The sequence below is a fragment of the Chelon labrosus genome (genome assembly GCF_963514085.1).
Source record: "Chelon labrosus genome assembly, chromosome: 16".
NCBI classification, from domain to species: domain Eukaryota; kingdom Metazoa; phylum Chordata; class Actinopteri; order Mugiliformes; family Mugilidae; genus Chelon; species Chelon labrosus.
In genome coordinates this window covers 12,505,525-12,530,960 of record NC_140349.1, presented here as the reverse complement: position 1 = coordinate 12,530,960, position 25,436 = coordinate 12,505,525, and the positions used below count along the sequence as shown (strand labels likewise).

At 47.1% G+C, this 25,436-nt stretch overlaps 1 protein-coding gene across 1 annotated transcript in view; it reads right to left on the bottom strand.

Annotated features, from left to right (window-relative positions):
- Nucleotides 1-303: 303 nt before the first annotated feature.
- jarid2b (jumonji and AT-rich interaction domain containing 2b) overlaps nucleotides 304-25,436 on the bottom strand; it is a 98,681-nt gene continuing 73,548 nt past the window's right edge. The window contains exons 5-18 of the mRNA XM_084562835.1: nucleotides 19,572-19,787; nucleotides 16,730-16,971; nucleotides 10,102-11,551; nucleotides 8,579-9,117; nucleotides 6,180-6,272; nucleotides 5,814-5,932; nucleotides 5,621-5,691; nucleotides 5,413-5,527; nucleotides 5,186-5,291; nucleotides 4,921-5,103; nucleotides 4,113-4,243; nucleotides 3,721-3,910; nucleotides 3,318-3,425; nucleotides 304-2,869 (exon numbers count right to left, since the gene is read on the bottom strand). Coding sequence (XP_084418961.1) covers nucleotides 2,606-2,869; nucleotides 3,318-3,425; nucleotides 3,721-3,910; nucleotides 4,113-4,243; nucleotides 4,921-5,103; nucleotides 5,186-5,291; nucleotides 5,413-5,527; nucleotides 5,621-5,691; nucleotides 5,814-5,932; nucleotides 6,180-6,272; nucleotides 8,579-9,117; nucleotides 10,102-11,551; nucleotides 16,730-16,971; nucleotides 19,572-19,787 — 3,827 coding nt within the window. The 3' untranslated portion in view covers nucleotides 304-2,605. The remainder of the gene's footprint in view (nucleotides 2,870-3,317; nucleotides 3,426-3,720; nucleotides 3,911-4,112; nucleotides 4,244-4,920; nucleotides 5,104-5,185; nucleotides 5,292-5,412; nucleotides 5,528-5,620; nucleotides 5,692-5,813; nucleotides 5,933-6,179; nucleotides 6,273-8,578; nucleotides 9,118-10,101; nucleotides 11,552-16,729; nucleotides 16,972-19,571; nucleotides 19,788-25,436) is intronic.

Genomic DNA, 25,436 nt, shown 5'->3' with positions numbered 1-25,436 from the left:
TTAACATTTCAGACCTCGTGTCAATAAATATTTCCCTGTAAAGACAGTTACAGTCCATGGAGTCTGTAGCAAACAGTTGATTCCATTAATAAATCTGACAGATATTTACTTTTTAAATCAACTGTAACTCCAAACAGATCAATTGTTTTGGCTCTGGAGGCTAGAAAATGAGCCCTTTAATGCTCCCACAGATAATAATTTTAAATTGTGACCCAGTTAAAATCACTTCTTTCTCCTCGCAGTCCTGTCTAAAGCCGGCACACAAAGAGACACACAAGCAGGTTGGAAAGAAATGACAGTGAATTGTCGGTAAGTTTTTATTAAACCTGAAGTACAAACTGCAAAAGTAAAAAACTGTCAATATAACCAACATGAGACTCTCTTTCCGAATGGAGGGAAAGGCCGAGACACGGCACTAATAAATTAAGTCACCAGAGACCCCACTGTGAGCAAAGTAGTTCATACTGTAGAAAATGGAAGAAACAAAGAGAACTGAAGAACGAACAAAAAGAAAAAAAAATCATCCGAATAAAATATATTGTAAGGCCATAAAAACTTGACAACCACTTTTTTTTTTAATGTTGAAAACACCCGACTCTGTGTTTCATTAAATAGTCCTAAAACAGTTCAGTCTTCTGCAAGGGACAACAACCACAAACTGGATTATAGGATTTTTCCTTGACAGTCACCACTGGCAAGCTCAGTGCAACATGAGTAGCTACTACATTTTTGTTGAATTTTCAGTAATGAAAATGTAAAAACCCATTTTTTTTTTTGTGAGCATATCTTTTTTTCCCTTTTCTTTAAAAAAGTAAAGCTAAACAAACAAAACTAGGTTGGGAGGGGCAGTCGTTGGCTACTCAATATCTTCTTTCTTAGTGATATAAGCAGCACTTAAAATTTTTATACACATTTATCAGAGCAACCCTGTAAGCGTCACACTCACATGGATGAAGAAAGGGAAATGTAAGGCTTTTTCTTCATCAAGCACTCTCTTCTGGAACATCTTCTCTAGTCCTTCTGTCCTTTCTTTCTTACTTAACCCCCTCGGAAAAGGCTCAAGTATTTAAAGAAATTTACAGGATTATGTACAAGAAAAAAAAACAAGAAAAAATGATGTTCGTTTTTGTTGGACATTTTTTCCTCTCTAAAAATCACTCATAATATATCTGGAAAAGGGAAAAAAATGCAAAAATAACAGGAAAAAAACTTTGATATTTCACATTTTACACACTTTGACTAGTGGCTCTACTTGAGATAACACATCAGATCAACAAAAGTAAAAAAAAAAAAAAAAAAGAAACACAATAATAATAATAATATAATATAATAATTAATGTTTACTGGTACAGATGAAACAAGAGGACTGGAAGAATGGAATGTTAACACGATTGCACATCTAGAACCAGAAAAGCCTGAAAGCCTTTCTGCCCTGTGGGGTGGGGGCGCACCGCGGGCTAGCGGTTAGCCGCTAGCAGGCGCTAAACCCCAGATTTTTTACTATTGTGTTGTTATACAGTAATTATAACCAACAGCACCAATAAAAGATGGATCTCCTTGCTAAGTATCGGGCACCATTTTCACTCGCTAGCAAGGAAGGGATCCCTCCGAACTACCAGGAAGTGTGGTGAGCGGTGACCTTTCACAGGTCAAGCAGCTGTAGCTCTGCTCCTCTCACGTCCACCAACGAACAGAAACATCCACAATGACGAAAAAATAAAAATAAAAAATAATAAAATACAGAAGACTAGCCAAAAACAAAGCTAAAATTCAAATAATGAATAAACGTAGCCAACCAACAGTAAACCAACATCGTCTGTCTTTCAAGTTTTTACCTTGCATCGCCCACCCCGCTTTTTAAAAAAACTAAACGACGCAGGAACTGCATCGAGAACGCATAAAAATCAATAAAAAAAACTCCTCTTCCTCAAGCCAAGGACAGAGAGAAACTTTGGGTAACTACTTGATGTCATTTTCATTTCACAAAAGAGGGAAGGAAGGGGGGGGGGGGGGGGTAAAAGGCCGCCTTTTCATTCGTCCCATGTTCACAGTTTAGTGACGTGTGATGAGAAAGGATGGGGTTCAGTCTCTGGGGCAAAGGGAGGGCAGGAGAGAGTGATGCAAGAAAAAGGTAACACCTGTAACCAATTTCAGTTAAGGAGGGACGGTGGGTGGAGGTAAAGGGTGGAACAGGGCCCGTCAAGTCTTCCTGCGAACGTTAATGCTTGTAATGTTGACTCAAGGTGGGGCGGGGGGGAGAGGGAGGGGTGGGCGGTTCTAATATCATCCAGAATAAAAAACAATTTCTTCTTTCACACTAGTGCAAAAAAGACATCTTGCTTTTCTTTTTGAGAAACAAGCCTGTCATACTAAAGGAGAGGTGAATATTTATTTTTTTTTTGGACTGAGGTGAGGTGAGGGGATTTTTTTTCAAAGCTCAGAAACGATTTGTGATAGAGTTGTGGTCGCGGATGGGTCGATAGTGATCCTGCTTAATGTAAAAAGAACAAACGAGGGAGCCGGCGAGGGACAAGGGCGTTGGAGGGGGGGGAGGAACCCGGGGACAGCACGCGGGCTGGCGATGTCGGGGCGCCCCCCACCCTCTTCAGGACACGGCCGCAGCCTTGGGGATGTGGCTGGAGGACAGGCGTGCCAGGGACACCTCTACAGTGGCGCGTTTCCGGGGGCCTCGCTTGGCCGGCGATGCTTTGGCAGGACTCAGTCCGTGGCACGGGTCCCCTCCTTCTCCTCCTCCTCCTCCTCCAACTCCTCCAACTCCTCCGCTAACGATGACTGCTCCGCCACCGCTGCCTCCATTCTTTAACAGGGCCCGACCGCACACCTGATTCACCAAACTGTCGATTTGCTCCTGGATGGGAAAACGGAGAAAAGTACATTTTGATTGGGATTTTGAAAATATCCAAAAACCAAGTACATAATTGACATATTTAAGGTTCAAATTGCAGTCACCACTTGAAGCAGAGCTCTGAAAGACTGTGATTATTTGTGAAATATGTCTCAGGATGCAAGAGGAGACTTGACCAGGTTGCACGAAGCACAATTTGAGCTGCGGAAAATGTATATTGCAATGTGAAAAGACCAAAAACAGATGTCTGTTTGCTGCCTGCACCAACAGATTTGATTACTTTTCAGCTGGCACAATAAACACGCTCTCTCCAGCTCAAGTTCTCATCAATTATTACTTATTTTTCCCCCCACGTGGTCTCGGTGAAGGATTTGCTTCGTAGATTGAGCTGATGTCTCCCCCGTGTGGACAGAGGGGGAACCGTACGGCGGCAGAGCCACAGCCGGCTTACCTCGTCGTATCGATACATCATCTTCAGGCCTCTGCAGGACTTGTGCTTCTCCACGTAGCGCAGGGCACACTCCAGACAGAAGACCACGTTGTCCGTCTCCTGAACCACCTGCACAGACGGGCGGGCAGACGCGGAGAGGAGCACATTAACGGAGAAAGCAGAAACCATCATGAATCATTTAAATGTTCCACTCCTGCTCTGGCAGTAGAGACATTTACATACTAATATTATGGCATAAATTTTATTGTAGTAAAATTATCATTTTAGATTATTTTAAAATGTTGACCTAAAAAAAGTAGTGTAGTGTAGCCCAATAAATGTGATTTATTTTATCACATAGAACAGACCATAATTACAATAAAGCTTCCTGACGCCAAAGCGTGTTAACCTCCAGTGCTCTCACCATGGACAGGTAGCAGAGATGCTGACAGATTTGACAGCGTCTCTCCGAAGACTCCAGTGCCAGCCATTTGCCACCGCGGGGCTTCTTGCGTCCCTCGACGGGCCCGAGGCCGCCGTCGTGGGTGCCATAGCGGGCAGAGGAGAGCAAACCTGCGTTGTAAAGTTCCTGACGTTGGTTCATCTCTATGTTCCTGTTTGGCGACAAAGAACACACATTAAGCCAGGAAGCCCTCTGAGTGAATACAGGTTTGAAAGCATAAGTGTGTTAAATGGAGCTACTCTGTTAAAGATACAAGAGGACGACGTTCATTTTGATCAGTTTGATTCAATTCTGATCACTAATAAAAGTGGATTTTTATCTTTAGTGCGCGTGTGTGCGGTGCTGCATCCTGCCTGAGGTCTTTGAGTAGGGCGGAGATGGTGGTGAGGAGAAGGCCGTTGTCCCTCTTGGACTCAGCCGTGGCGATCTGATACAGTAGCTTCTCCATGGAGAAGGGTTTGGCTATACAACGACACTTCAGGTCCTGTTAGAACAAATATAAAGACATTAGACGGATCAATTCAACATATCATTAACAGACTGTAGATGTTACTCATTTGATAAACCACCTTCGTCCACCTTTCGATGGCTGACGCACACAGCAGATGTAGATATGTTTATAAGGTCTGGACTGATATGTTCAAACAACGAGAATAAGATGAAATAGTCTAGACAGATCAATATTTCTCATTCATAAATACAAATGTTAGGAAGAAAATGTCTAAGGCAGTGCACCACAACACACTGCATGGCATGAATGTCATATTACCCTTGAGGGCCGTCTTGGTATGGCTATGAATGCAGCAGTGTTAGTGAAGGAATATGTATTTCCATCACCATAATGCCCCTTAATGACAGTAAGGAACATTTGCTTCTTTTATATTACAGCTGTAATGACTCCAGAGGCTCATGATCGTAAAAAAATATCTAAATATGCCCTCCCCCCTCTCCTCCCAAGGAAGATGCAATTACTTGTTAAAGTTCAGCATGCTGGCTGATTGGAGGTCATTTCATTTTCAATAAACTCATAAATCTAATCTTTAACCGCAGCCAGAACAGGGAGGAATTATAAAGCCGGACTGAAACAAACTGTTGCGTCTTCATTAATTTAACATGGACGGCCCTCTGTAGCGCTCCACCCACACCGAGTTATTCGCTGACCTTTGCGGCCTGGTAACCCAGGTTCATCCAGTGTGGCGTGGCAAAGTGCACCGTCTCTGACACGCTGTAGCCACAGCACACTTTAGAGACAAAAGCACCGGGGAAGCAGACCACAAACTGACCACTCCGCTGGACCGTACGGTAAACCTTGATGCCTTCACGGCACAGCACCTCCGGAGAGATCTGGAAGACGAAGAGAGGAAGCGTGAGGAGAGTCAGAAGAGATACGCTGCTTGGATACGGGCATGTGATCAACAACACTGACCATGATATTCTTCTCCAACATTTCTAGTCCTGGGGTGCCATTGGCTTGAAGCAGTGTGTGGACCACCTTGTCCAGCTTAGCCTTCTCCTCAGCAGGGACAGAATACCTGTCGGAGGACAAACAGACATGAACATTAATTTGACTTCATCTTTTCACATACTCCTGTGAGTTTTCAGTGTGGACATCGACACCAGCGATGGGGAGGAGTCCGTCCCGTGCATACGTACCAAATGCAATCAGCACCAGTGTGTAAGTAATCAATATATGGAAGGCGATTTTGGTCTTGAGACCAGCATGAGGTAGAAAAGACCATGCCAATGTTTAGCCAGGGAATGGTCACCCCTACAGAGACAAAGAGAAATAACAGCATTAATAAGTAATACATTAAAACGAAGGCATGTAGTTATTTACTGGCAGGTTCAGAGGCATCCTTACCAGGCACAGCACCCAGATGCCTCAGTATGGATCCGGAGTTATTCGGGAGGACAGTGAGGTTCCATCCATGTCTGAGGAAAGGCAAAAGAAATAAAAGCTGTGGATATAGTAGCTCAGTGGCACCATCATATGAGGTTAGCTCCAGAGATCTCGGAGTTATCGTTTTATCAAGGTTTCAAGTGTCGCCGCTTACTTTGAAAATGGCTCTGACTTTCCTGTCGGGAAACCGCTGCCATGTGTACTGGTGTCCACCTTCCCACAATGCACTGCCACGTGGCTGTCTCGCTGCTCCACGATCCTCCAGTACTCTTGCTGTGAGGGGGATTAAAAAAAAGAGAAAGAACCTGATGAGCGGAAGAATGCATGAAGTGGTTATCACATGTAACTCAGTTATGTTATTTTAGAGGAGAGGGCGGAGCTCTCTTTGTTTTTTTGATCGTTAAGGTTGTGTTGTATGGCAATAACATCGCAATCAATTGCATTTGAAGTCAAAGCACTAAGAGCTATTGTAGAGAAGGACGTTTACATTCATTAAAAGCTAAGACGTTAGCATGCTAACCTCAACCTCAGCAGCTCCTGGTTCCTTGCTAAAGCACATGGTCATGGTGTTCCGGGCTATCCTGAAGAAGTTGGTCAATGACACAGACTTCCCCTGCAAAAGAGAAACATTAAACATCATAAGTCACTGCATGTTAGAGTGAAATGAGGAAAAAAAAAAAAAACACTCTCTAAACATTTATGATATTCCGTCATGGAAAAGCAGAGAACCGAGGGCGGAATAAAAACGAGAAGAAGAAAGCTGCTGCCGAACGTCAATGAATTCTCTCATTTCCCACCTCGCGTCTGCACGAGAGTCAAGAAGTCAAATCATTTTAGGCCAAAGCCTAAAAAGCGTGCATGTTCACAGACAAATAGATCAACCACAAGGCTCCACCTCTGCAAGTCCCAGGCGCATCTCCCCTGGACTTGACCCTCTCTCCCGTGCACACGCCCGCTACAGAGAACCTTTGAAGGCGCCCGTAAATCTGCCATCCCCGAGCCTGGAGATGCACCGACCCCGCTGAATGATGACCTTGTGGATTCCTCATGGCTCCCAGTGACAGTCTGTCTTGCTTTTTCCTGTTCCTCCAGATGTTTTGAAACAGTAACCGGCTGAGTTATTATTATTACATTGGCTACAGTGCGGAGGTAACCTTGTAAAAACTGACAGGACTTTCTTTTCGCCAGTCAGTAGCAGAGAGCTTTTCCTGGCGTAATTAGAGTTGATTATACCCTTGACATGTGCTTTGTTCTCTTGATAGAAGAATTGAAGTTTAACCTCCTCTTAGGGGCCACTTGTCATGAAAGATGAATACACATCTGAGCAGTGCAGGAAAGTGATGAGTCATATTTTGACAAGCGTGCCCGGACGGTGGACGGTGACAGCCACTCACATGTCAGCACTGCTGAATAGCTCTTGGTCGGTTCACTGTACTGTACTCAAGTCTGTTGACAGAGTCTCGGTTCTTCAGAGGGAGGTCACATAGAGGGATTTAGTTACCAAAGGAACTGGGAGGGGAACAAATCAAATGGGATCCAGATTTGAGTTGGGTGGAGTGTGAGAGAGAGAATGTGTGAGAATTTAAATAGCTGCGGTTTCACCTCATCAAGATGCAAAACACACATACGTGGTGTACATTTTCGTGCATACACAATGTACGACAGCATTTAAATCGCATCTCTGCATGTGCACAAACCGCTACCCACTTGTGGTCGAGGGGACGGTAGCTTAGGGAAGAGGTTGATGCATGATGGGAGTGGGTTTGGAGAGAGAGCCGGCGAGAGGACTGGAGGTTTTTTGGGAAACGGCTAAGAGCAAGGCCGTGGTCTGAAGGAGAGAAGCCGTGGAGAGAGAGAGAAGGCTGCATTAAAGGAGCTGAAAGGTGGTGGGAGATGAGGGGGCGGAGTTTCAGAGGGGGCAGGGCAGGGTTGTTTTGGGGGCTGCCTCTTTCTCTGACCTACATTTCAGCCAGCTCGGATCAGCGTAGCTGCCAGCAGGCTTGGGGAGCTGGGAATACATCTAATGTGAGCTTGCGCGCATACGCACACACAAGCAAAAACCACAGACCACCTCCTCACCGCCACACAGCTGCACAGAAATATTAAACAAAACCACAAGACGTGCAAGGTGCAAAAAAAACTGCTCTCCCTTGCTCTCACACCAAACCGCTCTTTAGAATGACACAAGTAACTTTACAAGTACCGCCGAGTGTAAGGATGTGCAAACTGCCGGAGTTCGCTTGAATAAACCGCAAACTGTGAAAGCATTCTAATTTTCCCAAGGACAGAGAGTGAGAATTTCATTAGCGTCTTTGCAGTTAACACCGCCGCGCGTTCTCCCAGTCGTATTGTGCTGCGATAATTCATAGCAGAAGAAGTAAGGGTGCAAAAACTGGATTAGAGGTGATACTATGGAAGGTGTAGACTGTTTACACCTTATGTGCAACATTAGTCTTCTTTCAGACAGTAGTGGGACGGCAGACATCTGACTGAATAATGCATGTGAAAAGTGCTCAGGCAGCAAGAGATGGAACCACAGAGGCACTAAAGCATTTTTGACTGAAGGACTATTACAAACTCTATGATGGAAGTCTTGTTTAGTGTCTTGTGATGAGTAATGTCCGAGCTGGCAAATATGAAAACAAGGAAGCAACATCCACAGATGTTTGAATGCCTCAGCGCTACAGCTGACGCAGCCACGACAAACTGTAAACTCGACAGCATATGCTGACGTTCGAACAGCGGCCAACCAGAATTAACAGTTGCTGTACAACTTACCGACATAAGAGAAAGAAAGGGAAAGCCAAAAAAGGATCATGGCAAAGGATAGTGAAAAGAGAAGATAGACTCACGTGCCCCTTGACTGTATGCTTCGAAAGTGTTGCATAAAACAACACCAAGGGTCTTCTTTATCCTTACCTTGTAAATACATTTGTGCTGGTCACTGAGAACGCCCCTGCCCTGCTCCACCTGCTCCGCCCCATGCTGCCTGTCCTCTTTGCCTTGTTTTTCCTGAGCGAAGAGCCGGCGCCGGCCCGCTTTGACCTGAGCCTCCAGCTCCTTCAAACGGTGATACACTCCATTGGTGCGGTGGTTCCCCGTCGCCCCCACTATCCCACCTACTAGCCCGTTTTTGGGCTCATAGCGTGGCAGTGAGAGTGCACTAGGCGCTGATGAATCCAAGAGACCCTCCAGAGGGCCCCGCCGCGACTCCAGGCTCTTCTTCTCCTGCAGCACCTCGGCCTGCAGTCGGAGGCGCTCCTCAGTGCTGAGCGAGTCATAGGAGAGGATGTACTGGAGGTACGCCTCCTGCAGCTTGGCCAGCCGGTCCTGCGCCGACTTAGGGATGCGCAGGAGGTCGGCGAGCTTGGTCCACTTCTTCAGGTCCATCACCTGCTGCATGCCGCCCATGTCATTGATGAGCTGGAAAAAACGTGACAGGTCCACTTCGCAGCCACCTGCATGGAGCAGACAAGGACAGCAATGGTTAGACTAGCATGAAAACCATGTGCACATTGAGATTGGTCAGTCTGCGCTCTTATAAATTCAGCTTTTTAATACAGAAATCAAATCAAGAAAAACTGCCATCTTGGACCATCTGCTCCTTCGGCAAAACACGACATTTCCTCACGGCCCAGCACATTTTATTTGAAACGGCCAATTCACCTTTTAAAAAATGATCTGAAACGTCACTGCGCCAAACAGTGACACGAATTACTGTTAATGCAGAACTGAACTGCTGGGGACAGTAAAAGAAGTCATTTGGAACCAGAGTATGCCGACTGGCTGCAGGCGCTACGCCGGCTGCCAGGTCTCTCTGGCCAGCAGCCGCATACCAACAGTAGTCACACTGGGTTATCTCTATGCAGCTGCACACAAAAGCTCCAAACACAGCGCGGCAAATGCACAGAATCAGTCGGTGTAAAAGTAAGGAATTTCGACAACAGCGTGTAGGCATGAATGGAGCATTTGGCACATGCACTTTCTGAAGGAAACTGGATCGTTTAAATATTCATAAAACACTCATGGCTTAGTGAGAAATGGAAGGCGACGGAGTAATCTGGTAGAAATACTGTTTTTGTTTGCTGTCAGGCTCCTTGAAAAGTTATTGTACACTGTTCCTCTCAACAATAAAGAAGAAATAGGTAAAATGCCTCAGAAGTTTTCAGAACACCTCTGATACCAACAGGAAGAGCAAAGTTTTTACTTTCTAATAATGTGAAAGAGAAACAACCACACGTCTACACGGAGCTGAGAGGAGGCTTTTGTTTAGAATCGGGTTTCTGGCTTTAATTAATCTCTGTAAAATCAATATCTCTGTTCTCTAAGGCTGTCTGCGAGCAGAAACCTGTGGCTTAGTCAATTCAAGCAATTTAGGAAGTAGTTTTTAACTAAACTGCTTCGTCCATATTCCCACATGTGTGTCTGTCTGGCTCACTTACCAATGACAGGTGGCTCATCCATGGTAATGCCCTGAGATTTAAGGTGCTTGCGGATGCAAGCCAGCCGCTGCACATTGGGGCCCCAGCGCCGGCCCAGCATGTGGACCCTCTGCACCTGTGTAACAAAACGCATCTCCTCGCTCAGCTTGCACTCTGGCCGCCAGTCTGGTGGTGGCACCACGCGGCACATGCCAGCAACCTCGGCCTGTTCCCTCACTGCATCCAAGTACACCAGGGGGTCCTGGAACTCCCTCGGAGCTGGCCGAAAGACAGGGACATCGCCCAGTGCAGCCCAGCCCTCTGGCTTGCTCCGCTGGCGCTCCCACTCCTTCTCCAGCTCGCGCTCCTTCTGGCGCGTCATCTCTTTCTCACGCTCCCACTCCTTGTCGCGGTCAGCGGGCCGCGATGCTGCTGGTTTGAGCTGTCCAGGGCTGTTGGTGGAAGCAGGAGGAGAGGAGGTGGAGGAGGACACCGAGGTTTGTTGGGGGTCTGAGGTAGTGCTGGCACGACTGGGGTTCGGTGAGTGATTCTGGCCTAATGAGGGGGAGGAAGAGGAGGAGCTTCGACCGTGAGACCTGCTCTGCTGCTGCTGTGCTTGTCGTATCAACATCAGCTTACCAGCCGATGCCCGTTTAGGTCGCTGGTTCACCGGCTCCACATTGGCTGCTGGTGTAGAAGGAGGCGGGGTTTGTTGAGGGTGTGTAGAAGTTGGATGTGGGGTAACAGTTTGTTCAGGAGAAGGGGGAGTTTCTGATTCATGTCCATTAGAAACTGGAGTGGTAGGGGTGGTGTTTAGCGCGGTAGCTTTCTCTTGATTGGCCACCTTCTTGCTGCTGCTGCGTGTCTCCAGAGGCGCGGGTTGTAGCTTGGCCTTCTTAGCCTCAGTGCCAGTTGCTTTGACTTTCTGCTCAACAACCCCTGTCCCCACCGAGTTCAGCACCACCTCCAGACGCCGCTTGGAGTTGCGCAGTCCTTCTCGACCTGGGCACTCACCCTGGCCCTGCTGGCACTGTCTCTGCCCGTCCTCCTTAGCCAGGGTGTTGTGCCGCTGCCCATTTAGCCTCCCGTTGAGTCGGCCTCTGGACGCCCCGTTGTGCAGCCCATTGGATAGTAGCACCTGTTTGCGGGTTTTTGCATTGCTGTGATGGGCTGGTGCCGCTGCTTTTCCTGAGTTGGCCAGTCCATTGCTGGCTGCTGGCTGGCTGTGCTGATTGTGATTGTTCGCTGACGATGGTGCCGAGGCGGCGCTGTTGTGTTTGTTGCTGCTGCTGAGTTTGGTTTTCTTGCCCAGATCTTTCTGTTTGGCTTTGGTGTAGGTGACGTGGCCCTTGGACACGGTGGCTGTGTACTTCTTCACAGTTTTGGACGGCAGTCGGAAGTCGCGGTTCTTTTTGGCACCGCCGACAGCTTGTGCCGAGCCTGCCCGCGTCAGCCCGTTCACTTTAGAGACCTGAGATGCACAGAGAGAGGGGGAGAGGGAGCACACATTACACAAAGCTATTCAAGACACTCAAACATCATGGGTATAAATGGGAATATTTGTTGGAGAAGAAAGGGGGTGATCTGCTGGTCAAGTTTAAACCTGGAAGAATCATGACAGCTTCACATTTTTACATGTTAGGTCAGACTCTGAAAGTAAAAAATAGTATTCCTTTACCTAACCCTAACGCACACACGGATAAAATTAGAAAAAACAACCCAACACATGTGGGGTGTGGGATAAGTCACGTCCTTACCCCACACACTCAGATGCTAGCTGTGCAGTAAAAGATTTGGCTGGCCAGACCAGAGCTATTTGTGGCAGCCTACGCTATTCATTAAAGAACCGATTACTGTGCTTTGAAATGCAGTACACTTCTGTAAACTGCAGTTCAAACTGCTGTCAACACAATGGTGAGATTGAGAAAAGGATATGCGCAAACCAAAACCAAAAACCACTACATCCCGAGATAAACAACAGCTTAGAACGGGTAGAGGAGGAAAGTAGGGACAGCTCCATGGTTTCTGCTGGCAGATGGCTCGGCAGTATGAGGTAGGAGGTGGGGTCACTGGAATAAAAACCCACCCAGGCAAATAAAAATAGCCTTAATTCAGTTTTGTGCTACAAATAAAGGTTTTAACGTGCATGGATGTGAGCAAATCGAGTGTGTACGTGTACATGTGTGTGAAGACTTTGAGACCCCCAGCTGTAGATCTGAGGTTTGGTACTGTGGTGTCTTGTCCTACAGCGGGCCTCGCTGGATGCATTTGTGGAAAGATACATCATCATCCTCCCCTCCGGTTCATAGAGCTTCACAGCTGTTTCAGCACACTGAGCATCTCCGTCTGGTTTTCCTTTATTACCCTCTCTCTCTTTTCTCCCCTCCATCATTTCATCTCCTGCATCTAATTTTTTCCATACATCCAGTGTGCGTTTCTAAGAATATCCACTCCTCTCTCTTCCTCCTCGTCCCTATCTTGTTTTCATGGCCCACTTTCACTGCTTCCAGGACTTTCTCACTCCTCTTTCCTCTCCGTTTCTTGCCTCCTTTTGATTTGTGTGCATATATGTGCGTGTGTGAGCTAGTGTGTGTGTGTGTTGTAGGAGCGCAGGCCCAGCGGAGCTTTAGGAGATCTTGTAAAGTTAAAGATCCGTACTTGCCTGCCAAAATCTGACTGGGCTGAGCTGGGGGTTATGTTTCTGTAGCTGTTGTAACACACTCTGATCCTTTGGTCCGGCTGTATTTTGTTACATTTTCAAACAAAACGTGATTTATTTTATTTTTTTCACGTCTTTCTTAAGTTTCTAAGCCGTGCATGAAAAGTAGGGTTAAGCACTTTTCGTACATTAGACATGGATTTTCGAGCTCTGGGTTTTATTGGACAACATAAAAATAAAAAAAATCTGCATCTGCGTTTCACCGCCATCTATCTGCTTCCGTCTCACCATTTAGACTAGCTGGACCACAGAAGCGAGAGAGAGAGAGAGAGAGAGAGAGAAGGGAGGACGGGAGAGATGGAGTTATCAATCACAGGCGGGGCGCCACAGGAGGGAGGTGACAGCCGGCCCATTGACAGGTTTTGCCTTTGAAGGCCTCTTGTGACACACTTGTGTATGTGTGTGTGTGTGTGTATAAGTGTGTGTGCACGCGCATGTATTGTACTGTGTTCGTCTCAGGTGGCGGGGGGGGGCCCGACACAAAGACCAGGCCATTAAAAGATAAGGGGGGACTGAAACCTAACCCTGCCTCCGTCAATCACTCCACCCCAACGCACACACACACACGTCCTCACAATGGAAAAAAAACAGGGTGACGAGGAAAGAGGGATGACAGAACGGACAGTTGGACAGGAGTGAGGAGGAGAGAGGGGTGAGGAGATACAGAGCAGGAAGCAGCAGGGATGTGACGTGACTGGATAAAGAAAGGTTTTCATACTCTTGACCCACAAAGTTTGAACTTTTGAAAGTTCTGTGTGACTGTTTATTTAGCGTAACCCTGTGGTGACTAAATGCTAAAACATTAGTTAGGTCTGTTAAATGTGGCCAGCCACAGATTGCTGACAAAGCGACTCGAAGACACAAACTGTCATGACCACCTCCCGCCACTAGAGGGCTCAGTGGACCGGGTCTCTATTTTTTTCAGGGGGGTGGGGGGGCCTAGGCAGGGCTTTCTCACTTTTCTCTTTTTAATTATTTGGTTGGTGGAAAAAAGGGATGGCAAGAGAGTGATGACAAGAGGAGAATATAAGAGAGCCGGGGAGGGAGGGGAGGGAAGGAAGGAAGGAAGGAAGAAAGAAGGAAAGAAAGAAAGAAGTTCCCTCCTGCCAGCAGCCACTGATGGAGCGAATTTGAACATATTTATATATATTTATATAAAAGAACAGAAGAAGAGAGACAATAAAGCCAGCGCGGAAAAAAAATAAAACACACAGGCAGGCGGTCGGAGACTGGAGTGGATTTTGGTCGCACGTGAGCGGAGAATGGGAGGGAGCGGGGAAGGAGAGGGAGGTGGGTCTAGATGACATCATGTGTTGCTATAGCCCAGCTGAGGCCTGGCAGGAAGATTTTTAACACACAACATCTGCAGGAGCCGGCCCTGAGAAGAGGAGGAGGGGGAGGAGGAGGAGGAGGGGGAGGAGGAGGGGGAGACACAGAGAGAGAGAGACAGCGAGAGAAGGCCAGCCAGAGGATAGAGTAAGACGGGAGAAAGTTTAACCCTTGCAAAACCTGACGGACGGACAAAAGGAAGGGAGATGAAGAGGAGAACGATGTTATGTTCCAAACCACATTTAGACCTTCTTTGTCGGGACGCTGCACAACTTCTGCGACAATGTAACCGCACGTCAGGACAACGCAGATATAAGAGATGAGCACAGGAACTGTGATCAAACTTGGACATTAAGTGGTGTTCCTGAGGTTGCTGATGTTTATTTTCAATGCTGGAGACATCTGCCGTATAGAGCGACCACCGGAACACCTCGGCAGCGAGGCATAAATCCGACTTAAGCCTGCTTTTCCACTCTGTTGTCTTATTAGGGGGCACGCAATCCAGCCCTGGGCTGGTTGGTTTTTAAGCAGCTAGAGAAAGGTCACCACAGCCTGGCACTAACAACACGCACACAGAAACTAAAAGGCATAGAGCTATTTATAACCTACGTAGTAGTTCTGCAAATTGAAGATTGTTGCAAAGATATAATATAATCTTAAATTAGGGGTTATATCTCTTACAAGGTATGTTTGGTTTCTAATGTATTTTCATACTCAAAGTACAAACAACAGAGGGTTTAAGAGCAAAATGGTGGTCCCTATTATTAAAGCGTGTTACTCTTGTAGCTGATACACCTTAACACAGTGTATTTTTAAAAGCGTATAATTTAAAGTGTAAAATATGTAACCACTTCCTACCACAGAGCACAAGGGGGTCTAACTGAGGACAAAGGAACAACTAAACAAGTCTTTTTCAATTTATGCAGCATCGGCTAAACAGCCCCGCGTATCCCACCTGCCCTCGCTGCTGCCTACAGCCGCCTTGCTGACATCCCCACTTTTCGTTATTCAATTAAAATGGACGGAATCATATTGTTTCATGGAAGGCCCCGTTACGGCGCACGTATGTTGTTGATAGAAAGCTGCTATTAAATTAGGTCGAACTGAATCGCCGCGAATTGAATTATGATAATGCCTTTACCCCTCGGTTTTACACACACAACCCCTGGTTGGTTTTACGGCTACATAATCACTTAACCTTTCATATGGCTTAGCCTGTATTTTCACAGTTGGTCATGTATATAAATGCGTGTGTGTGTGTGTCTTGAACACACACGGTTAACACACACACTGCTCATGCTAATTGGAGGGAGAGCGAAGGAAGAGAGTGAGGGGAAAAAAAAAAACGCACTAATCCTTCCAAATGATTGGAGCCATGTTGTCAAGGGCAAGATCCGTCTGTTTGACACAGGAGCAGACAGAGAGAGAGAGAGAGAGATTGGAGCACGTAGAGAAAAGAGTGAAAGAGACTGAGAGAGCCTTATATATATATAAATATATATGTGGAGAGCAAAAGGTTGAATGAGTGTATAGGAAGAAAAACAAAAAACACAGAATGAGAAGAATCAAAGGGATCACGTCGGGTGCCAGCAGTGTGTGAATTGAAAGAGAGAGAGAGTGGAGGAAGAGCTGTAGAACAAAGACTATGGGGTAAGTGAGGCTGAAGTTAGTCTTGGCAGGCAGTCACTCTCATTGAGATTCATTGTTGGTTTTTACTGGACAATTCCAGCCACTTTAAAAGCCCGAAGCGCATGTCTGCATCAGCACAGAGCAGCAGCAACAGCAACAACAACAACAACAACAACAACAACACGGGACAGAGGCTGGCGTTTAACAGGAAAGGAAATTGCAAAAATGGGACAGAGTGGAGCTGCAGCAGACTATTGCTTTTAATTAGCTAATATGATCAGAGGCATGCCAGCTCTCTGACTAGTGCTATCTGCGGCCATCCTCTCCTATTCCACATTTCCCTTTCACATTGTGGGGTTCCTTGAAACCTGCTAAGTGCCACGGAGAGGGAGGCAGGATTTCACAGCCCCCTAGCCAGCACTACTAAATATAGCTGCAGTCGCGGCAGGCCAAAACACAATCATTACTCTCCCAGACACAATGGATGGAGGAGAGGAGAGCAGCGGGGAGGAGGTAAAGCAAAAGCATATACATGGATCAGGCATAACATTATGACCACCTTCCTAATATTGTGTAGGTCTCCCTCGTGCCTCCAAAACAGTTGTGACTCATCAGAGAATGGACATGGGCCTTCTGAGGGTGAGGGGAGGGGCCTCTGTGGATCATCCCACAGATACTTTGGGATCTAGTGAATTTGGAGGCCAGGTCAACACCTTGTGCTGTTCTTCATGTTTTTTTTTTTTAGTTGTCCCTAAACCGTTTTTGTGTGTGTGCCTGTGTCAGTTTCCCAGCAGAACACTGCATTGTCAAAAGATGGTCGATGTTATTTATGTCTCCTGTCTGTGGTTTTAATGTTGTGGCTGATCGGTGCATAGCAAGACAGAAAGGCACAGCAGAAGAAATCACAGAGAGGAAGATAAAAATGCTAATCATGTGAGGAGCGCAGTAAGGGTACTTATAGCCATACAGCACCTGCTTGCGTAACTCCTCGGCGGCTCTCCTCGACGGCAGCCCGTTGGCCGAGCCTCGACTGCTGGCCAAGGCCTGCTCCCTCGCGTGCTCCCGCGCCTCCGCCCGCTCACTGCGCTCCCTCAGGAGGGGCGGAGGTGGAGGCGGAGGGGGTGGCAGCGGTGGGGCGGGCGCATCCCTGCCGTGAGCTCCCGCCTTGGGCCTCGGACTCTCCCTGGTCCCTGCTTTACTGTGGCTGTGGAACACTGTGGAAGGGAACGGAGAGAGGGACAGGTGTGTTACGTTACTTGTCTACTTAAAACGAGGCAGTAAATCTTTGCACGAAGTTCGTGAAACTTCACATGAATTCAAAATAAATAAAATAAACTCTAAGCTCCTACAAGGAAAACGGACACGGTGGAAAGTGGAAAGCGTGAACTTGATCTATACAGCGCATATACTGTGCTTTTCCAGGCTACCGTCTACCTGCGCCAATAAGCAGAATGGGTCTGAAGCCCCTGGGAGCAAACCACAGCGACCAAGTGGAAAAGCCCGCACAAACATTGGAGTGACAAGCGTTTGGCAAACATGTACCCCCTCCAATCAGTAAACTATGCATGATTTAAGGTGCGCATGAAAACGACTTTTATTCTACATGTCAATGAACCGGTTCATAATGGGCCGAGGCTGCATCAACCCCTGGAGATGATGCTAAGCGAGTAAAGCAGGGGGCGACGCGATTAGCATACGCATTCAATAGCTCTCTCTCTCTCTCTCTCTTCGGGTTTTATGGGGCTCGATTTTAAGTTAAAAAAAAAACTAACTCAAAGAGCGTTCACAGAACTCACGCAACACATGCATGTGTATTCTGAAAAGTTAGATGCAACAGTGCAACAGTCGCGAGTGTAGCCTACGTGCATTTGTTTCACTGTGTGCACGCCTCCCTTCTTAGCCGAGAGTGAGCCTGAGTGTCAGCGGGTCTCCGGGGCCCCTGGGGCCCCCGGCTCGCTGAAAAACGACAGAAATCCTGACATTTTGAGGAGTGAGCTAAGCAAGAAACCGAGCCCAATAAAAGCTGTTTAATTTAGCTATGTCAACATGGCACATGGCCGAGAAAGAGAGAGAGAGAGAGAGAGAGAGAGAGAAAGAGAGAGAGGGAAGGGGAGAGATGAATGGCCTACAATGTAGGGCCTTTCCCGACTCTCTTTACCTCCCAGAATAAAATCTCTCTCCTTCACTAATTCTATGTCTCTTTTTTCCCCTCAACTGCCCCCCCCCCTTTCCTCCCCTTCTTCCTTCCACCTTCCTAAGAGCCCATATAACCGTGCTGCCGCTGGAGAGAGGCCCAAGCTGCATATTAAAGTGTCACGTTTGACACCAGTCTTAATACCGCAAAATATTCTAAGGTGCGAGTGTGTGTTTTTCTTTTTTTTTTTTTTCCCGCCTGATATCCAACACAGCATAAACACTGTCAACACTGGAGCAATGACCCGGTCCCGGCTACGCCTACGTGTGCACACAAATGTCTGTTTTTGGTGTCCTTAACCCCCTCATCTCTATTGTCCCTCGCAGAGCATATCCGTCTATTCCCCCCTTATCTATTTATTTAGCATATCGCAGTGAAGGCGCCGAGCTGTTTTGCAAACAGTGCTTGTGTACGAGATAAGAAAAAAAAAAAAAGGAGAGTAAGCTGTCCTCGTGCACACAACAAGCCCGGATTTGCTCAAACAGGTTTCACTATCCCACCGTTCGTGCCCCTTACACAGATATGTACAGTTTATGTTTCAAGGCGCGAGATGCTGTTGAAAGGATCCGTGTGTTTTGTGTGGCAGCGCACAATTCTCCAAGAGTTCAACGCAAATAAATCCACGGACGTCCCTCCCTCTTTCTCTTTTAATCCCAGAAGACTCTCTGCTGTCTCTCTCCTCCTCCTTTTTCTTCCTCCACAATGCACTTGAGAGGATGACGGTGGGGGAGAATAAAGCTGAGCAAAGATTTCACCTTTTAAACGTTTCTGGCGACAGCTCTACAGACTAAGAGGGGATAGAGAGGGAGGAACAATGAGAATCAGCCCTTGTTTCATTGGGAGACGCCTGGCCGGAAGGATTGTGTATCTCTGAAGCCTGCCAGGGAAGGAGGGAGGGCCTCCAGGTTAAAATAGCCTCTCTAATGCTCTGTAGGAAAAATACAGACGGTGTGCTACTGTCAGTAATAGTTCTCATTGCTGGAGCTTTGCTACACCTTGCACGCTACAATTTGTTTCCATCTTTGAACCTTAAAAATATATGACAGTTTATTTTTGCATGCATGAATTTCCTAAATGGCGTGCACAACTGCATGCATGTGCATTCATCCGAATGTCTATGCGCCCCAAGGGGTGTACATATGCTGTGACCGTGTGTATGTGTGCGTCGAGGGCCCGGGCCAGCTGTTGCAGTGCGCGCGTAAACACCTTGTTAGGGCTTAGTAAGCTAAGTGTTAATTGGGGTGGAAAGAGTTGATGCGCTGCTCCGCCATCCCATGTGACTTAGCCCTTCTCTTCAGTGGAAAACAAGAGTGCAAACGTAGCAAATTGCTCTCACGCGCACACACAAACAGAGGCACGCGCACAGACACAAACTACAAATCTGCCTTTTGTCCCATGACTCATTCCGCGCTTCTGTACTCGGATTCTTTTTTCCAAAATGGATCTTTCCATTCCTCTCTGGTTATTCCACTGGTGCATCATCCTTCTTCTTCCATCCTCTCACTCCACTCTCTCTCTCTCTCTCTCTACGTCCATCTCTCCACCTCAGAGTGCCCTCCCCTTCTCTCGGTTTCAGCGTGTGAAGGCGGGAGGTGTGTGCGCTGCAGCCCTCGTCCTTACCGTGCCCGTTGAGCGGCTGCCTGCCGGGGAGCTTGCCCTTGCGGGGCGTCGAGTGGCAGGAGGAGGAGGCCGATGCTTGGCTGCCGCTCCCCACGCCGTGAGAGTGGACGCCGCCGTTCCTCACCTCGTCGTCCTCCTCTTCCTCGTCCTCCTCCAGGTCTTCCTCCTCCTGGGAGCTCCCGAAGTAGGCCATGTTGTTGGGCAAGGCGGATGAACCTGAGTGCAAAGAGGGGGAGGAAAGGAGGGGAGGAGGGACACATGGAGGGAGAGGAATAATGAAAAAGAGAGAGAGGGAGAAAGAGCAAAATTACAATGTGAATTGGGCAAAAAAAAGGCAGACAAACACAGCTTTACTTTGCTAAGATACCCCCAGCCGTCAATGAAAATACCTCCTCTGTTTTTTTTCCTCCACTCTAATGTCAGACGGTACAATCAGCATCAGCATGTGAGTGGTGAAATATTAACGTAAAAATAGAAGTTGCTCAGGGGTTTAGGGATAATGGTGATTGTGCTGCCGTATTTTTCATCTCTTATTATCCCAGCTGGTGGCCTATTGATGCTTTGTACACTGCTCTGCACACGGCAGCGCCATTGTTCCGCTCGCAGTTAAATGCACAAACATAATCAAGGACGTGCGCGGGTTTCGCTTTAGCAGCGCTCTCACTGTCTCCGAGTCGGGCTACACCTACTAACGCTCTCTGACACGCTTCTCAGGTTTCATGCTGATCAGCTGAATTTCAAGTATTGTTACTCATCGTGTGACCTCGCCTTGGAGCTTGTTGACCTTTGTTTCCACTGTTTGTCCTTTAAAGTTTTTTTATATTATTTTGTCATCGCGACGCATTGCCAGCGGCGCCCCGGCAGCTGAAAGCGAAGCCGGAGCGCTTTGAGCGTGCAACAGGCTGTCTTTCCACCGAGGCTCTCGACGTTGACAGCTTTATTGAGACATATATAATGTACATGTGCTCGAATATCAAACTCTGTGGAAGAGTTACTTCACGAGCCGGGGAGTCTCTCTTTCTGTCCCGCCGCCGAGCTAATCCCAAATCTGTCGCTTTCACTCTTCCAAACAGGATTACTGTCAATCTCTCCCGCCATTGGAGAAGAAAACCGACATTCTCTCCCTGTCCTGTTTCTGTCCCGCTCAATCGCTTTCATTGTCACCCCCGGAGAAATCTAGCTCGATATTTCGCTCGAAGGAGGCGAGGGAAGGTAAGTGTTTGGCAGTGCACCGCCTCACCTCAGTCAGCTGAACGCAGACGCTCATAAAGGCCACAGCGATGTTATTAAATCTTAGAACGTTATAAATCAGCGAGCAAACAGCTGGTTCAGTCATACAGATGCGAGAATAAGAAAAAAAAAAGCTAAGGCAGGGTTGTGTAGTGCAACATTACTTGTGCTATATATAAAAGAACAGGAATGTAAATACACGCACACACACACACACACACAGAGGCATAGCTGTAAATCTCTCTCCCCCCCCCCCAATTTTACGGAGTCCAGAAACGTCGCAAAAAATAGGTGGCACAAATTAGACAGAACAGGAGAACACTGAACAGCTTGTGAGAGCGTTTGCTTGTTTTGAATCGGCAGCCTTCTGCGTCTCGCTGCAGGTTCCCTCAGCGGGACAATCAGCAGGCCTGTCTGGGTGAGACCGTACGCACGCCCTGTTGTCTTGGCCTGTCACCGCATCTGTGAGAGGCACTTTACTGGGGTAGCAAGTGACGACATGCCGTAGAGAAAGTTAAAAATGGCCCCTGAAGGTGTGATCAAAACAAGGTAAAAGCATGCTTTAACGTAAGGAAAAAGAGTTATTGCATCAAGAGAAACATGCACAAGGACACTATGGAGAAGAAGAACCTCGCCTATATGTATAAAGTATAGATAACGGCCAACAATATTGCTGTTCTATGTCATTCATTAACATGCGCAGGTTTCAGATAACTAAAGGAAACAGACCCCTCCCTGGTAACCGAGGCCTGGCACGTGCATCACCTTGAGTTGACGGGAGAAGGTGGGCACGGCCTGCAAACTGAACAAAATCCTCTCCAATCTGTACCCTCATTCTTTGCAATTTTACAACCGCGTGTTCGCGATTGTTGATTTCTGGGTTAACGAGAACGTGCGGTCGCGCAACGCCGTGCGGCGGCTTTGATTGAATCTGGCTGTGAGCACGAAAACCGTGGATTTTATGAAGTTGTGAGCCCTTTATGACTAAATCGATTGCATAGCATGAGCTGCTACTGTGGGGTTTTTATTACCCTTTCGGGGGCCGGGGAGTTTTAAAGGCATTAATGGAAAGCAATGTGTGATTATACGCCAATTAAAAATAATGTTGAGCCTCTGAAAAACAAGCTGAATTCAAAGTAGCTGGTGTTAAAATATAGAAAGAATTAGGAATTAGTCAAGCCTGTTATTTAATCTGTTTTTGGAGGCTGCTGAATACTTATCTTAGATTTTACACATTATTAAGCTAATTTTATTAAGAGATAACACTAATGTGAGGAGTTACAAGAGGGATATACACCAATCAGCCGGAACATTACGACCACTAACAGGAGAAGTAAATAACATTGACCATCTTGTGACAATTCAATGTTCTGCTAGGAAACTTTTGGAGCTGGCATTTGTGTGGATGTTACTTCGACATGTAGCACCCACCTAGACCAGACCAGGCACCCCCACCCCATAGCAATGACACTCCTTGATGGCAGCAGCCATCCAGAGCAGGATGCAGCCTGACACAGGCACACACACAAAACCGCTTTAGGAACAACTAAAAAAACCATGAAGAACAGCACAAGGTGTTGACCTGGCCTCCAAATTCACTAGATCCCAAACTGATCACGTATCTGTGGGATGATCCACAGAGGCCCCTCCCCTCAACACATAGGACCCAAAGGCCTCCACTAACAACATTCTGGGAGACCTACACAATATTAGGAAGTGGTCATAATGTTATGCCCGATGCACCTACAATATATCTAATATACGTACGAGAATAAGCCAGAAATGAGCAGCAGAATTACACAAGTAGTTCACAATATCTGTAGATAGAAGAGAATAGCTCTTCAATGACAATAACATAATGCTGAAGCTGCAACTAGCTGAGTAATCCTCTAGTAACCATCCTCATGTAATCAGTGTCCGTTCAGTGTGACACATTTGCACCAAAGACCTCGGCTCGGACACACTGAGCATTTGTGTGCATGCGAGAGTACGCTCAATGCTCAAATGACACCCTGACTAAACCTGGGCTTTCCTGGCGACATAGGAGGAAACACAACGCGAGGCGAAGCGTTCTACTTTAAATAGCCAACACCGCTGAACAAAGCATAAAGAACGTCCTTTAGAAAACGAGCTCTCAAAGGAAACACTGGAGCGTGAAAGCTCCAAAATCCCTGACCCTTCCAAGAAACTGCTGTAAATCTGAAAATGACGCCGATTTGATCGTTTCCTTTAGTGAGGAGGATAACCGCATACCGCACGTCTGAATGCAGATTCCTTTCCATTTTTACAGCGCACTCAGTGTTGTTGGCCAGGGAGCGGACCACCGCATGTCTCATTACATTTATTTTGAAAACTTATTAGCTTTAATATCACACTCATATCAAAGCTTTTCCCAAACACTTAAAAATAAAGCCTGGTAATAATAAATCTTGTGGCACTTTGGATCACAGTTTTCACACGGCAGCTCTGCCAGTTTCTAATTATCTCCTAGGAGAGCCGGAGAGAAAAACAAAACCTGTAGCGGCAGCAGATTCTCTGATGATTGTAGTTTTACCTGCTCTATTTAACATCTTGAGGGCACAAAGTCGCTGTTCAGCACAGTGAAACGCGATCTTTGCATTAACCCATAATAACCCACAGGGTTCGGCCTGCAGTTTTCTCACGTCCCATCTGGTTAAAGCAAGAAGCTACGACAGAGCATACTCAGTGTGTGTTTGTGTTGCGGTTTCTCAGCCCGTGGAGTAAGACGCAGACAATTATAAGTGGTTGAACGAGTGGCGTTTCATGGCTTTTAGCCGGCGGATCAGGCCTCGGGTTTCGAGCGACCGCGGCGCGTGCAGGAAGCCGCACACATGTCCTTAATAACACACGGACGAACAAATACGCGGGCACGGACGCCTCGTTTATCTTGGCGACGGGGGCTACTTTCCTAGACCAAACAAACACGCCGAGGCGGCACACACGCTGGCCCAATCAGCTCCTAATGACTCGCTTCATTTGCTAAATGGCTGTAATTTACTGCCCGGAGCAGGGGTCAGGAGGCCAGCGGCAACAGACCACGGGGCCACCTGGGGGCTGGACTGGGTGGGTGTGTGGGAAGAAAGCGGAGATGAGCGAATGAAAATTCACAAACACAATAAAAGAAGCACATGTAGCCACCTCCGAAGCCTTTCAACAAGTCGAGGGTTTGAAGTGCGTATAGAGATGAACGCATTTGGAGCTGTAGTAATTAATAATTGGAATAATGGGGAATTGAAAATAATAAGAGGAAGAAACGGTGGAAGGATGACAGAAAACTAGGATCAGACAACAAATTATTCAAAATAGCCCAAATAACACGATGATTTTGAGGAGAGGAAGATGGAGACAAAGACACAAACACACACAGACTGAGCCTGCCAAACACATCTAGTGGTCAAACACTGACCACTGGCATGCCGCAATACTCTTGGAGCAGATACTGGACATTTATAGCCCCCTATCCCTGGTACTGACACCCCCTGAATCCACCAACTCGCTCAATACACACACACAAGGTGGATTTAAAAAAAAACAAAAAAAAAAAAAACTGCTCGGTCCTTTTCCAAGATCTCCAACAGGGCTCGAGCCCAATCCCCCAATTACACCGGCTTTTCATCCACCTCATTCCGGCCGCAGACAAATCATAATTAGGTCTGAAAGAGTCTATTAGGATTGTCATTTTTAACGGGGCTCTTGGGTGGGGAGGTGGAGGGGGGGGGCATAATTATAAACCCTCCATTCTCTGGCTACCCTTCTTTTGTCCCCTTAACTGGAAGTGAAACAATGAGGACGATTTAAATAGTCAATCAGGAGGGTTTAGCTGCCATGGGGACATGTGGACGTGATGACTGACTGCCGCAAGCGTGCACAGGAAGTATGCGGTGCCTGAGAAGAGGAGACAAATGCAGGCTCTCTAGCGAGGGGAAGATTTACAACAGCTGGTCTCTGCCAAAACTCTTCATCGTTCTCTTAGAGTAGTAGCAGAGTGAGAGAGGATTAGGGATTACATCTCCAATTGACATTCCTTGATGTCAGCTAAACCATTAACCCCCGAAAACAGCAGCTCCGCTCTCCCGACGAGAAAAGCAGCATCAGTCAGTGCCGCGCGGCAAACTCCTCCGCAGAGTCATCACCGAGAAGACAGTCACGACTAAACACAAACCAGGCAGCTTCCAGGCTTTAATCAAACAGCAATCATACATTAGAGGGAGAGGAAAGGGCCTCATCCCTGAGGGAAATTCAGTTGTCACAGCAGCAATGCACTTGAGAGACACATGAGTAGCTGTCGGACTTGAAACCCCATTCCCAGGGGGGAAAATGTGTTTCTAGTTAAGCAAAGATTCCCAGACAATAAAAACACAATATCAGATCTAAGAATCTGGCTACGAAGCCGGAGCGCAACGATTCCGAGACTATTCTTAAGAAGAAATGCACGCGAAAAGCCCACATGTGTAATCACGTACTGGGTCTTTGGTTCACTAGGTCAGAGCTGAGAGGTTATGTAAGCAGAGCAGAGGGAACGGCCTCTCTGAACCTGAGAGAGAGAGAGAGAAAGAGAGAGAGGCACCACACAGGGGCTGGCAGGCAGAAGAGAAAACCCAGAGGGCAAAGAGG